This window comes from Salvelinus sp. IW2-2015, unplaced genomic scaffold (genome assembly GCF_002910315.2).
Source record: "Salvelinus sp. IW2-2015 unplaced genomic scaffold, ASM291031v2 Un_scaffold1831, whole genome shotgun sequence".
NCBI classification, from domain to species: Eukaryota; Metazoa; Chordata; class Actinopteri; order Salmoniformes; family Salmonidae; genus Salvelinus; species Salvelinus sp. IW2-2015.
This window is the reverse complement of record NW_019943202.1, coordinates 55,924-71,109: the sequence shown is the minus strand read 5'-3', so window position 1 is coordinate 71,109 and position 15,186 is coordinate 55,924. Positions and strand designations below refer to the sequence as shown.

General features: G+C 45.1%; 1 protein-coding gene across 1 annotated transcript in view; it reads right to left on the bottom strand.

The window, feature by feature from the left end:
• Nucleotides 1-2,060: 2,060 nt before the first annotated feature.
• LOC139024744 (GTPase IMAP family member 9-like) overlaps nt 2,061-15,186 on the bottom strand; it is a 50,551-nt gene continuing 37,425 nt past the window's right edge. The window contains exon 3 of the mRNA XM_070439670.1: nt 2,061-2,218. Within this exon, the coding sequence (XP_070295771.1) occupies nt 2,061-2,218 (158 nt within the window). The remainder of the gene's footprint in view (nt 2,219-15,186) is intronic.

Below are 15,186 nucleotides of genomic sequence, written 5' to 3'. Positions count from 1 at the left end.
AATTTAAAAAAATGTCACCCTTCACCACTAGTTTTGTGGTAGTCCATTACATGAATCCAAATAAAAATCAATTTAAATTACGAGGTTGAAACCACTGTAACGGCAGCCTTCCCTCTCTGTACTAGAAGAGGGTGGGTAACAGGGATCAGACCAACACGCAGCGTAGCCAGTGCTCACAATGTTTAATTAAACGAATAAATAGTGAACACTACAAATACAAAATAACACAATGTGTTGCAAACTGATAACAGTCTAGCTGGTGCATAGGAAACACAAAGACAGGAAAACAACCACCCCACAAAACCCCAACACAAAACAAGCCACCTAATAATAATTCTCAATCCAGGGACAACGATTTGACAGCTGCCTCTGATGAGAACCATATCTAGGCCGAAACACAGGAAACCGACAAACTAGACACAACAACATAGAATGCCAACCCACCTTCACGTCCTGACCAACATAAAACCAAGCAAAAACACATAAGCACTTTGGTCAGGACGTGGCACCAACAGACGGACACCACTGCATCAAAACCTCCAGCCAATATGCAAAAGTCCAAAACGCGCAAACAGTCACAATAATATTGTTCAAACAAATAAACATACCTCGTGACAAAACACGGAATATAGAACACCAGTCTGCGCTCAAAAATGACACGTAACACAAACATTACCCACAAGACATGAGGGAACAGAGGAATAAATACATGCAGTGTGATTGGGGAATGAAAACCAGGTGTGCAGGGAACTAGAAAAAACAAATGGATCAATGAAAAATGGAGCGGCGATGGCTAGAAAGCCGTGAGTTGAGCGCGAACGCCTCCCAACAAGGAGAAGAGCCAACTTCGGCGGAAGTCGTGACAGTACCACCCCTTGACGCACGGCTCCAGCGGCACGCCGACACCGGCCTCGGGACGACCGGAGGGCGAGCGCCAGGAACTCCCACCAGCAGTTCAGGGTCCAACACATCCGCCACCGGAACCAGCACGTCTCCTCCGGACCGTACCCCTCCCACTCCACGAGGTACTGAAGGCCCCCGCCCGACGCCTCGAATCCAGGATGGAACGGACAGGGTAGCGCAGGGGCTGAGGAACATCCCGCACCTCAGACTCCTGGAGTGGACCAACCACACCGGCCTGAGGAGACACATGGAACGAGGGGTTAATATGGTATTCGGGGGGAGCTGTAACCTGAACATACCTCGTTCACTCTTCCTCAGGACTTTGAATGGCCCCACAAACCGTGGGCCCAGCTTCCGCAAGGCGGAGGGCAGGTTACGAGTCAAGAGCCAGACCCGTTCCACCCGGTCCCCCCGCCTCACCGCGGTGACGGTCCACGCTGGTCTTTTGGCGCAGCGCGGCCTGCTGGAGGTGACCTGGGCCGCTTCCCATGTCTCCTCCGCCGCCTGAACCAATCGTCCACCGCAGGAGCTCGGTCTGACTCTGCAGCCACGATGCAGAACGGCTAGAACCCAATACACACTGAAAGGGAGAGGTTAGTGGAGGAGTGTCAGAGCGAGTTCTGCGCCATCTCTGCCCAGGCACGAAGCCGCCCCTCTCCTGGCCGGTCCTGGCAATAGACCGCAGGAACCTGCCCACATCCTGGTTCACTCTTTCCACCTGCCCATTACTCTCGGGTGGAAACCTGAGGTGAGGCTGACGAGACCCCCAGACGTTCCATGAAGCCCTCCAGACTCTCGAAGTGATGGATGGGCTCGATCAGACACCACTATATCCTCAGGCATCCCGTTGTGCAGGAAGACGTGTGTAAACAGTTTGTAGGCCGTAGGGAGACCGGGCAGAGGGAGAGAGAGAACAACAGAGGACTTAGAGAAACGATCCACAAGACCAGGATCGTGGTGTTTCCCTGTGAGGGAGGAAGATCCGTCATAAAATCCACCGACAAGTGTGACCAAGGCCGTTGTGGAACGGGTAAGGATGTAGCTTACCTCTGGGCAGTGTCTAAGAGGCTTACACTGGGCACACACCGAGCAGGAGGAAACCTTCACGTCCTTTGCCAAGGTGGGCCACCAGTACTTCCAGTAAGACAGTGCACCGTCTACCAATCCCCGGATGACCAGAGGAGGGTGACGTGTGGGCCCAATAGATCACTGTCACGGAAAGCAGACGGAACGTACTGACGCCGACGGGACACTGGAGGGAGCAGGCTCTGTACGAACGCCTGCTCAATGTCGCTCCAGCTTCCACACGACCGCGCTACCAGGCAGGAGGCCGGAGAATGGGAGTCTGATTCATAGCCGCTCCTCTGTCATTCAGCTGGGACAGTGCTCTGCCTTCATATTCTGAACCTGTCTGAGGACAGGGTACACACAGAACATGGCCCACCTTGCCTGCCGAGGATTCAGTCTCCTCGCTGCCCGGATGTACTCCAGGTTGCGTGGTCAGTCCAGATGAAGAAAGGGTGTTTAGCCAATGTCTCCACGCCTTCAAAGCTTCAACCACAGCAACAGCTCCCGTCCCCCACATCATAGTCCGGTCGCCGGGCTGAGCATCTTCGAGAAGAAAGCACAGGGCGGAGCTTCGATTGCGTGCCCGAGCACTGAGAGAGCACGGCTACTACCCAGCCTCGGACGCGTCCACCTCCACTATGAACGCCAAAGAGGGATCCGGATGGGCCAGCACAGTACCGAGTAAACAGAGCTCTTAGGTGCCAAAGCCCTGTCCGTCTCATCCGACCACTGCAGACGTACAGACCCCTCAGCAGTGAGTAATGTAACAGCCACTGGCCAAAACCCGGATATATCTCGGAGTAATTGGAAAACCTAAAAACTCTGCACCTTACCTGGTGGGATCGGCCATTACGCACGCTGAAATGCGGTCACTCTCCATCTCCACCCTGATTGGAAATGCGATACCCTAGAAGAGACGGCCTGCTGAAAGAACAGGCCTTGACGTACAGGCCTTGACGTCATGCTCCAACAGTCGTCCAAGTACCTTGCGCACCAGCGAAATGCTCGGCGCATGTTGCGGAGTATATCACTACCCCCCCCCCCCCCCCCCCGAATGTCATTGATATACACCACTACACCCTGCCGTGCAGGTCCCTGAACATCTCATCTACAAAGGATTGGAAGACTGATGGAGCATTCATCAACCCGTATGGCATGACGAGGTACTCATAATGCCCTGAGGTGGACTAAACGCCGTCTTCCACTCGTCTCCCTCCCGGATACGTACCAGGTTGTACGCACTCCTGAGATCCAGTTTAGTGAAGAAGCATGCCCCCTACATGACTCAATCGCCGCGGCGATAAGAGGTAGCGGTAACTGTACCTCACCGTGATTTGATTGAGACCTCGATAGTCAATGCACGGGCGCAGACCTCCACCTTCTTCTTCACAAAAACAAAACTCGAGGAGGCGGTGAAGTGGAGGAACAAATGTACCCTGAGCCGGGATTCGGAGACATACGTCTCCAAGCCGCCGTCTCCGCTTGCGACAGGGGATACACGTGACTCCTGGAAGTCAGGAGAACCCAAATGGCTGGACCGACTGACAGAATATCCCAGGAGAGCCATGTTTCCGTGAAACAGAGTATGTTACAGTCACGGATGTCTCTCGTCTGAAAAAACATTTGCCTGAGTTCATCAATTTTGTTATCCAGAGACTGAACATTAGCGAGAAATATACACGGAATAGGTGGGTGGTGTGCGCACTTCCTAAGTCAACCAGCAGGCCACTCCGAGCGCTTCTCCTCCCCGCGCGGCCTTGGAATCAGTTAAATTGCCCTGGAGGAGAACAACAAGGATCCACTTGTATTCCTGGTCGTAGTGCTGGTAGTTCTGCTGAGTTACTGCCGCTCTGGCATCAATAGTTCTTCCCGGCAGATGTTATGACACAAAACATTTGCGCTAATAATGTAGAATGCATAAAAAACGAAATACTACAAGTTTCATAAGAGCTAGTCACAAGGCCACCTCTCTCAGCGCCATTTCAGCTGAGGTGTGCGAAGTAAGCCAGGTGAAGCAGGAAGTTGAGTGGTGAGCACGGAAACCGTCCCAGTGTGCGCTCTGCCAGGTTTGGCTCAGTTGTAACGCAGCGAACGTAGCTGCAGCGAACTGAAAAGACGAGCACCCATGGATGTGTGTGCTTTGGAGACCTTTAACAGAATGTGACTGGCAGAACGGGTGTTGTATTTGGAGGATGAGGGGTGCAGTAGATCTCAGATAGGGTAGTGAGGCCCAAGAGGGTTTTATAAATAAGCTTCAACCAGTGGGTCTTGCAACGGGTATACAGAGATGACCAGTTTACAGAGGAGTACAGAGTGCAATGATGTGTCCTATAAGGAGATTGGTGGAAATCTGATGGCAGAATGGTAAAGAACATCTAGCCGCTCAAAGCACTCTTACCTGCCATCTATAAATAAGGTCTCCGTAATCTCGCATGGTAGAATCCATCTGTTGACTCACTAGGGAGATGTAGGATGCATACTCTCTCCACGCAGTCTCACTGTTGTTTTTGGTTGTGGCATTTGGGTGTTCTTTGTGTTTGTTTGTTTTGGCGCCGCTCTACTCCCCTCATTATCACCATCTATGCACACATCAACTCACTTTCTACTGACTACGCACACCATTATTAGTTGAATATAGTTAATTATTTAATAAATATGTTTGTTATTTCTTTATCTCTGTTTGTCTCCCTCTTTGTTACGGGCTACGAGCCGGTTCGTAACATAGGCTAATTAAAAAACAACTAATAAATCAAGTGCTTCAATGTGGATATAACTGCATCATCAGGGCCATATTCAGAAATGTCACTATGTATTTCATTACAAAGGTTTAGTTGGAGATGATTGCAAACCAACTTGCTGATTGGTGTCACTTTGAGAGAGAGTTTGTCACATTAACAATGTACCGTTGCTACAGCACAGGCATTTTGAAAAGCAACGTTTGAACCAAGGTATCTGAGTGATCTAATCAGCCTGTCAGAGAGCCTGAGTGTCTCTGCTAATGTCCACTGATACTGTATTTCTATTTTACACCTAATGAACTCTGTGTTTCATATTATATTTCTGTCTTTGAGTGTTTATGCTAAATAATAAACTATGTTTGAGTCTCTCAGAAGTATTGCTAATCTAATCAACTGAAAACTATTGTCTCTYCCTTTATGAGGAAGTTATTCAAACCATTCTTACCTGGCATGACTGTATGGTCTGACAGGTCTTTATATAAGTTGGCTTGTCAGACCGGTTGACAGGAAGGGCACATTTTTCTTTCATCTTGCTGTTAACACATATTTATCCTGCTCTCTCTCTCGCTCTCTCTCTCTCTCTTTCTCTCTCTCGCTCTCGATTCAATGAAAGGGCTTTATTGGGATGGAAAGTGTTAAACACATACATTGCCAAAGCAAAGATATAGAAAGGAACCAAATCAATGATGATGCTGATAGATAAGGTCTCTGCCCATCTTCCGAAAACGTCTGAAACCCTCTTTAAAGAGCATCTTATATAAATCCCATGGCAGGAAAATGTACTTGCTACAATTGTTATATGTTATCGTCTAACCTAGCTACAGTATCTTAAGATGAATGCWCTAACATAAGYCGCTCTGGATAAGARTGTCTGCTAAATTACTAAAATGTACATGTAAATTTACACTGAACAAAAATATAAAAGCAACATGCAACAATTTCAAAGATTTACAGCTCATATAAGGAAATCAGTCAATTGATATACATTTATTGGGCCCTAATCATGGATTTCACATGGCTGGGAACACAGATATGCATCTATTGGTCACAGATACCTTAAAAAAAAGGTATGGGCGTGGATCAGAAAACCAGTCGGTATCTGGTGTTACCACCATTTGCCTCAAACAGTGCGACACACTTTCACATAGAGTTGATCAGGCTGTTGATTGTGGCCTGTGAAATGTTGTTTTTCTGAATTTTTCCAACATAACATTGGTACAGCAGATCCCCTTATTGTTTGGGACACTTATTTTATTTAACCTGGAAAGTCAGTTAAAAAYRAATTCTTATTTACAATGACGGCCTTCCAAAAGGCCTCCTGTGGGRATGGGGCTGGGATTAAAGATAAATAAATTAAATACAAACGTGACAAAACACACAACACTACATAAAGAGAGACCTAAGACAACATAGGAAGGTAGCAACACATGGTAGCAGCACAAAATAGGGTTCAAACATTATTGGGAAGAGACAACAGCACAAAGGGCAAGAAGTTAGAGACAACAAGACATCACGAGAAGCAGCCACAACTGTCAGTAAGGGTGCCCATCATTGAGTCTTTGAATGAAGAGATTGAGATAAAACAGTCCAGTTTGAGTGTTTGTTGCAGCTCGTTCAGGTTGCTAGCTGCAGCGAACTGAAAAGATGAGTGACCCAGGGATGTGTGTGCTTTGAGGACCTTTAACAGAATGTGACTGGCAGAACGGGTGTTGTATGTGGAGGATGAGGGGTGCAGTAGATCTCAGATAGGGTGAGTGAGGCCCAAGAGGGTTTTTATAAATAAGCTTCAACCAGTGGGTCTTGCAAAAGGTATACAGAGATGACCAGTTTACAGAGGAGTATAGAGTGCAGTGATGTGTCCTATAAGGAGCATTGGTGGCAAATCTGATGGCAGAATGGTAAAGAACATCTAGCAGCTCAAGAGCACTCTTACCTGCCAATCTATAAATTAGGTCTCCGTAATCTCGCATGGGTAGGATCCATCTGTTGACTCACTAGGGAGATGTAGGATGCATACTCTCTCCACGCAGTCACACTGTTGTTTTTGGTTGTGGCAATTTGGGTGTTCTTTGTTTTCATTTGTTTTGGCGCCGCTCTACTCCTCATTATCACCATCTATGCACACATCAACTAACTTACTACTGACTCCACAGACCATTATTAGTTGAATATAGTTTACTTCATTTAATAAATATGTTTGTTATTTCTTTATGTCCGTGTTGTCTCCCTCTTTGTTACGGGCTACGAGCCGGTTCGTAACCCTAGGCTATGAAAAAACAACTTAATAATTCAAGTGCTTCAATGTGGATATAACTGCATCATCAGGCCATATTTCAGAAATGTGGTAATGGAGGCGGAAGAATAGCACAACAATGGGCCTCAGGATCTCGTCACGGTATTTTTGTGCATTCAAATTTCCATTGATAAAATGCAAAATGTGTTCGTTGTTCGTAGCTTATGCCTGTCCATACCATAACCCACCAACACCACGGGGCACTCTGTTCACAATGTTGCACATCTGCAAACCGCTGGCCCACAGACGCCATACACTCTTTCTGCCATCTGCTCGTTACAGTTGAAACCAGGTTTCATCCGTGAAGAGCACATTTCTCAGCGTGCCCGGGCCATCAAAGGTGAGCATTTGCCAATTGATTTCGGTATAGGATGCAGAACTGCAGTCAGGTCAAGATCCTGATGATGAGATGAGCATGCAGAGTTGAGCTCCCTGAGACAGTTTCTGACAGTTTTTGCTAGATTCTGGTAGCTGAAGATGGCGCCGAAGACATGGCTGACGTTTACATTCTCCCAAACAATTGTGCAATTTTGTATTTTATCGTTTTGTTTAACTTATTTTTTTACTTCTTGTGTACATAATGTTGCTGCTACCGTCACTTATGACCGAAAATAACTTCTGGACATCAGAAAGTGATTACTCACCGTGGACTGGAAGAAAACTTTTCCTTTAACGAGTCCGACGAGAAGGATATCTGCTTTCATTGACAGGCCCAGATCCACGCCTTAGGACGTGAAGAAAGACACTGGAAAAGAGAGGCTGTAGATCGGGCACCAATTCTGAGATCCGGAGGCGAGCTGTGTAAAACTCCCATTGCCTTCCATTCCTTGCTAACGTGCAATCTTGGAAAATAAAATTGATGACTACGATTAAGATATCATACCAAACGGGACATTAAAAACTGTAACATCTTATGTTGCACACGAGACGTGGCTGAACAAAGATACAGACAATATAGAGCTAGCGGGATTTTCCACCACCGGCAGAACAGAGACGCTACCTCTGGTAAGACGAGGGGTGGGGGTGTGTGTCTTTTTGTCAATAACAGCTGGTGCGCGATGTCTATTATTAACTTCACTAGGGTATGTGGGACGGTAGCGTCCCAACTCGTCAACAGCCAGTGAAACTGGCAGGGCGCCAAATTCAAATACAGAAATACTCATTATAAAAATTCAGAAAACAAAAACTATATTTACATAGGTTTAACTTCTCTAGGAATTTGGACGCTAACGTCCCACTTGGCCAAAATCCAGAAAAAATGTAGCGTGACAAATTCAAATATATTACTATAAAAATCAATCTTTCATGAAATACACATGAAAGACACCAAATTAAAGCTACACATGTTGTGAATTCCAGCCAACATGTCTGATTTCAAAAAGGATTTACGTGGAAAAGCACACCAAACAATTATGTAGCTCAGTACATAGCCACAGAAAAAGAAGGCCATTTTCAAAGCAAAAGATAGCAGTCACAAAAGCAGAAATAGAGATAAAATGAATCACTAACTTTGAACATCTTCATCGAATGACACTCATATGACATCATGTACCACCTACATTTATGTTTTGTTCGATAAGGTGCATATTTATATCCACAAATCTCGGTTTACATTGGCCCATGTTCAGAAATACCTCCAAATATCCGGAGTAATTAAAAGAGAGCCACGTCAAATAACAGAAATACTAATCATAACTTTGAAGAAAGATACATGTTTTACATATAATTAAAGATACACTTGTTCTTAATGCAAACGCTGTGTCAGATTAAAAAAAACTTTACGTAAAAAAGCACACCAATCAATAATCTGAGAGCGGTGCTCAGATTTAACAACATTTCTCCGCCATGTTCGAGTAAACAGAAATACGAAAATACATCATAAATATCCCTTACCTTTGATTTTATCTACAGAATGCAGTACCAGGAATCCTAGTTCCCCAATAAATCGTTGTTTTGTGATAATGTCCATAAACTTCAGTCCAATTAGCTAATTTGCTAGCAATGTGTAGTACACAGTCCAAACGCTCGCGGAGCTGCAGGCAAACGTCGGACAAAACTTCAAAAAGTTTATATTACAAGTCGAATAACTGGTCAAAGCTTAGTAAAGAGAGATAATTTTTCAGGATGTTGTTATCATATATATCCAATAACGTTCCAACCGGAGCATTCTTTTCAGTCTCTATAAGTAATGGAACGCATGGCGATATCATGAGGAAAGTGCGTGACCAAGAACTGGCGCTCTGCCAGACCACTGACTCAAACACCTCCCGTCCGGTCCCACAACACAGCATAAGCTTTATTCCACGTTCTACTGACTGTTGACATCTAATGGAAGGCATAGGAAGTGCAAACAGATCCATATATTACAGGGAATTGAATAGGCGATGACTTTAACATCGACCACTCTCAGAATTCTCACTTCCTGTTTGGATTTTTCCTCAGGTTTTTGCCTGCCATATGAGTTCTAGAAACGTTTTAGAAACTTCAGAGTGTTTTCTATCCAATAGTAATAATACTATGCATATATTAGCATATGGGACAGAGTAGGAGGCAGTTCACTATGGGCACGCAATTTATCCAAAAGTGAAAATGCTGCCCCTTATATTAAAGAAGTTAAAGATTAACTTCTTGTGAATCCAACCACGGTGTCAGATTTTAAAAATGCTTTACGGCGTAAGCATAACTTACGATTATTTGAGAACATAGCCCACTAGACAAATCATTACAAACAGTAACCAGCCAAGTAGAACAGTTACACAAGTCAGAAATAGAGAAAATGAATCCCTTACCTTTGATGATCTTCATATGGTTGCACTCAGCAGACATTCATTACTCAATAAATGTTTATTTTGTTTGATAAAGTCTCTTTATTTTCAAAAACCTCCGTTTTGTTTGCGCGTTTTCCTCAAAAAAATAAATAAATTGTATCCTTTAAGTTCATAGAAACATGTCAAACGATGTTTAAATTCAACCCTCTGGTTGTTTTTAGCCTAAATAATTGATAATATCTCAACCGGACAATAACTTCGTCAATTTAAAGGTAAACAAGAAAGGCTATCTCTCTGTCACGCGCATGAAAAAGTTCTGTGACACTTTAGGGTCTAGTCATTCCGACTGCTCTTATTCCCTAATTTTTCAGAATACAAGCCTGAAACAATTTCTAAAGACTGTTGACATCTAGTGGAAGGCATAGAAATGGCAATTTGAGTCCTAAGTCATTTTCAAGCAGAAATTCGCATCCTGTAGCTCTAACTCCAAAAAGTTCTGGGATACTGTAAAGTCCATGGAGAACAAGAGCACCTCYTCCCAGCTGCCCACTGCACTGAGGCTAGGTAACACGGTCACCACCGATAAATCCGTGATAATCGAAGACTTCAACAAGCATTTCTCAATGGCTGGCCATGCCTTCCTCCTGGCGACTCCAACCTTGGCCAAAACTTGCAGAACCTCCGCCCCCGCTGCTACATCCGCTCCAAGCCTCGCCCAGCTTTCCTTTACTAAATTCCAGATAGCAGAGGTTCTGAGAGCTGGAATAACCTGGACTCCATACAAATCAACCTGGGCTTGAACAATCATGGACCCACCTAATTTTGAAACCTGTCCCGCCGCCAATTTGTCGCACCCCCTATTACCGAGCCTATGTTCAACAAGCTCTCCTTCGTGGCATCTGAATTCCACCAAGGATTGGATAAGCTGCCGCGGTCATACTCCCCTCTTCAAAGGGGAGACACCAACTGGCCCAAACTGAGTTAAGAGACACATAAAATCCATCCTGCCTCACTGCCTACATAAGAAGGTCCTTCGAAGCCAAGTCAAAACAAACAGATGCACTGACTCATGCCATCGAAATCCCACCGTAACTTTCATCCGCAGTGCAAGATCCGGTTTCGAGCCGGTCAGGGTGCAGCCTCAGCCACGCCAAGGTACTAAACGATCCAATCAATAACGCCATCGATAAAAAGGACATTCTAGTGCACCGTGTCGTTCATTTTCGACCCCTGGCCAAGGCTTTCGACTTCTGTCCGAATCACCATATTTATGGCAAGACTTATGCCTCGTTTTTCTAATGACTGCCATTGCCCTGGTTCACCAACTAAACTTTGCAGACAGAGATATCAGTGGGTAGTTCAGAATCGGGAGGGACATAGTTGTCCGGCATCTGAGCAGTCTCTATGGGGTGACCATAATACAGGGTTTCAACGTTCTCGGGCCGCTTCTTTTCCTCTGTAATACATCCATGAGTGGTTGCTCTGTGCTCGGGCGGAATTCCCTGAAATCCACCTCTACGCAACGAACCATTCTATATACTTCCGGCCCTTCACTTTGGACCTGAGTGCTATCTAACCTCCAAAAAAGAGCTTCAATGCCATACAACACTCCTGTCCGTGGCCAGTCAGCAACTGCTCTTAAACGCTAGTAAACAAATCATGCTTTCAACGCGTTCCTGCCTGCACACACGCACGCAAGCCCGACTAGCAATCACTACCCTGGACGGTTCGACTGCGAATTATGTGGAACATCTATAAGTCCTGGTGTCCTGGCTAGACTGCAAACTCTCCTCCAGACTCATATCAAACATCTCCACTGCCCAAATCAAATCAGATCGCTTTCTATTGACCGCACAAGAGCCTCCTTCACTCACGCCGACAAACTTAGCCTATGTAAACTGACTATCAAAATACCATCCTACCTATCCCGACTTCGGCGATGTTCATCAATAAACAAAATGCTCCAACACTGCTACTAAACGTGAAACATGGATGCAGTTTAACACAGTGCATGTCGTTTTGTACTTAACTAAGCACCTTAATAATCGAACCCACACTTGTCGACCTGTATGCCCTAGTCGGCTGGCCCCTCGCTACATGTTCGTCGTCAGATGCCCACTGGCTCCAGGTCATCTACAAGGCTATGCTAGGAAGTGCCTGCCTTATCTCAGTATTCACTGGATCACGAGTGGCATACACCACCGCAGCACGCGATCTCCTCAGGAGTTCTCACTGATCATCCCTAAAGCTAACAACCTCAATTTGACACCTTTTCTCCAGTACTTCTGCTAGACTGCGACTGAAACGAATTGCAAATCTCTGAAGTTGGAGGTTTTTATTCCGATACAACCAATCTTTAAAAAATCTGCTTCCGACGAGCAGCTAACCGATCGCTGCAGCTGTAACAATAGTCCATCGTATACTAACCCACGACCCAATTATGACTACTCACCCCATATGCTTTTATTTTATTTACTTTCTGCTCTCTTCTTGCAACGCAGATCTCTTTCATTGCAATACTGGATCATCTGATGATTTTCACTCAGTGTTAATCTGCTAAAATTTGTAGATTATTGATATTATTCCTACCATCAAGCCTTTTGCGACAATTGTTATATAGTATTTCTCTTTTTTTCTACCATATTTAATTTGATTGTTATTGTTATTACTCATGTTAAACTTCTGTGTTGTCTGTGTCACACTAGCTATGCGTTTATCTGGCGCAGGGTCCGCAGTTGCAATGAGAACTGTTCTCAAACTAGCATCTACCTGGTTAAATAAAAGGTGAATAAAAAAAATAATATACAATAAAAATAAAAAATTGGATAGCTGTAATGGCAAGGGAATAGAAAACTACAAAAACCCCCACAAACCAACTAACTACCCTGAAGGATTTTCTCAGGTTTTCGCCTGCCAATCTCAGTTTTTGTTAATACTCACGACAACTATTTTAAACAGTTTTTGGACAACTTTTCTAGTCCAAATTACAGTTTATGCATGATCAATTATCGTACTGGGCCCGAGAAAGCAGGAGTTTATATTTGGCATGCATTCATCCCAATATTTCGCAGAATGACTTGCCACCTACCTAGTGGAGTAAAGAAGTGGTCGAGGAGTTATGCTCACGTCCCTGTAGTAGAGTACTTGTGATAACTGTAGACCCTCAATCTATCCTTAACAAGAGAGTTCCTCATCTGTTATTTGTAGCCGTGTATTGTACCACCAAACAAGCAAGCTGCTCTCAACCAACTCTATAAGGCCATAAGAAGAAAATGCTCACCCAGAAGCGGCGCTCCTAGTGGCCAGGGACTTTAATGCAGGCAAACATAAATCAGTTGTACAATTTTTTTACCAGCATGTCACATGTGCAACCAGGGAAAAAATCCAAGACCAACTTTACTCCACACACAGAGATGCATACACAGCTAACCCCTGCCCTCCATTTGGCAAATCTGACCATAATTCTATCCTCCTGATTCCTGCTTACAAGAAAAAACTAAAGCTGGAAATACCAGTGTCTCGCTCAGTACTGAAGTGGTCAGATGACACGAATGCTACACTACAGGACTGTTTTGCTACCAGAGACTGGAATATGTTCCGGGATTCATCCAATGGCATTGAGGAATACACCACCTCAGTCATCGGACAGTGACTGTATGTACATATCCCAACCAGAAGCCATGGATTACAGACAAAATCTGCATCGAGTTAAAGGCTATAGTTGCCGCTTTCAAGGAGCGGTAGACTAATCCGGACGCTTATAAGAAATCCCTCTATGCCCTCAGACGAACCATCAAACAAGCAAAGCGTCAATACAGGATTAACATTGAATCCTACTACACCGGCTCTGACGCTCGTCGGATGTGGAAGGGCTTGAAAACTATTACAGACTACAAAGGGGAATCCAGAGGCAGCTACCCAGTGACACAAGCCTACCAGACGAGCTCAATGCCTTTTATGCTCACTTCGAGGCAAGCAACACTGAAGAATGCACAAGAGCACCAGCTGTTCTGGATGACTATGTGATAATGCTCTCGGTAGCCGATGTGAACAAAACCTTGAAACTGTTCAACATTCACAAAGCCTCTGGACCAGACGGATTTCCAGGACGTGTACTCAAAGCATGAGCGGACCAGCTGTCAAGTGTCTTCACTGACATTTTCAACCTCTCCCTGACCGAGTCTGTAATACCTACATGTTTCAAGCAGACCACCCTAGTCCCTGTGCCCAAGGAAGCGAAGGTAACCTGCCTAAATGATTACCGCCCCGTGGCACGCACGTTGGTAGCCATCAAGTGCTTTGAAAGGCTGGTCATGGCTCAGATCAACAGCATCCTCCTGGACACCCTAGACCCACTCCAATTCGCATACTGCCCCAACAGATCAACAGATGACGCAATCTCAATCGCACTCCACACTGCCCTTTCTCACCTGGACAAAAAAAACACCTATGTTATAATGCTGTTCATTGACTACAGCTCAGCGTTCAACAACATAGTGCCCACTAAGCTCATCACTAAGCTAAGGACTCTGGGACTAAACACCGACAGTGCCCAGAACACAAAAGCATTAAAAACATTTTCCAACCAGGCAGATGCGTCACGAAAGTCAGAAATAGCGATAAAATAAATCACTTCCCTTTGAAGATCTTCCTCTGTTGGCATTCCAAAAGGTCCCAGCTACATCACAAATTATCGTTTTGTTCGATAAAGTCCTTCTTTATATCCCCAAAAACTCAGTTTAGCTGGCGCGCTTCATTCAATAATCCACCGGTTTCCCTCGTTCAAAATGCATACAAATGAATCCCGTAAGTTACCAATAAACTTCTTCTAAACAAGTCAAACAACGTTTCTAATCAAACCTCAGGTATCCTAATACGTAAATAAAATATACAATTTAAGACGGAGAATAGTTATTGTCATTACCGGAGATCCAATACTGGGTAATACTGGGGCCCCTCAGTGGTGTGTACTTAGTCCCCTTCTGTATTCCCTGTTCACCAACGACTGCGTGGCCAAACACGACTCCAACACCATCATTAAGTTTGACGACACAACAGTGGTAGGCCTGATCACCGACAACGATGAGACGGCCTATAGGGAGGAGGTCAGAGAACTGGCAGTGTGGTGCAAGGACAACAACCTCTCCCTCAATGTGAGCAAGACTAAGGAGCTGAACTTGTGGACTACAGGAAAAGGCGGGCCCAACAGGCCCCCATTAACATCGACGGAGCTATAGTGGAGAGGGTCGAGAGTTTCAAGTTCCTTGGTGTCCACATCACCAACGAACTATCATGGTCCAAACATACCAAGACAGTTGTGAAGAGGGCACGACAAAACCTTTTCCCTCTCAGGAGATTGAAAATATTTGTCATGGGTCCCCAGATACTCAAAAGGTTCTACAGTTGCACCATCGAG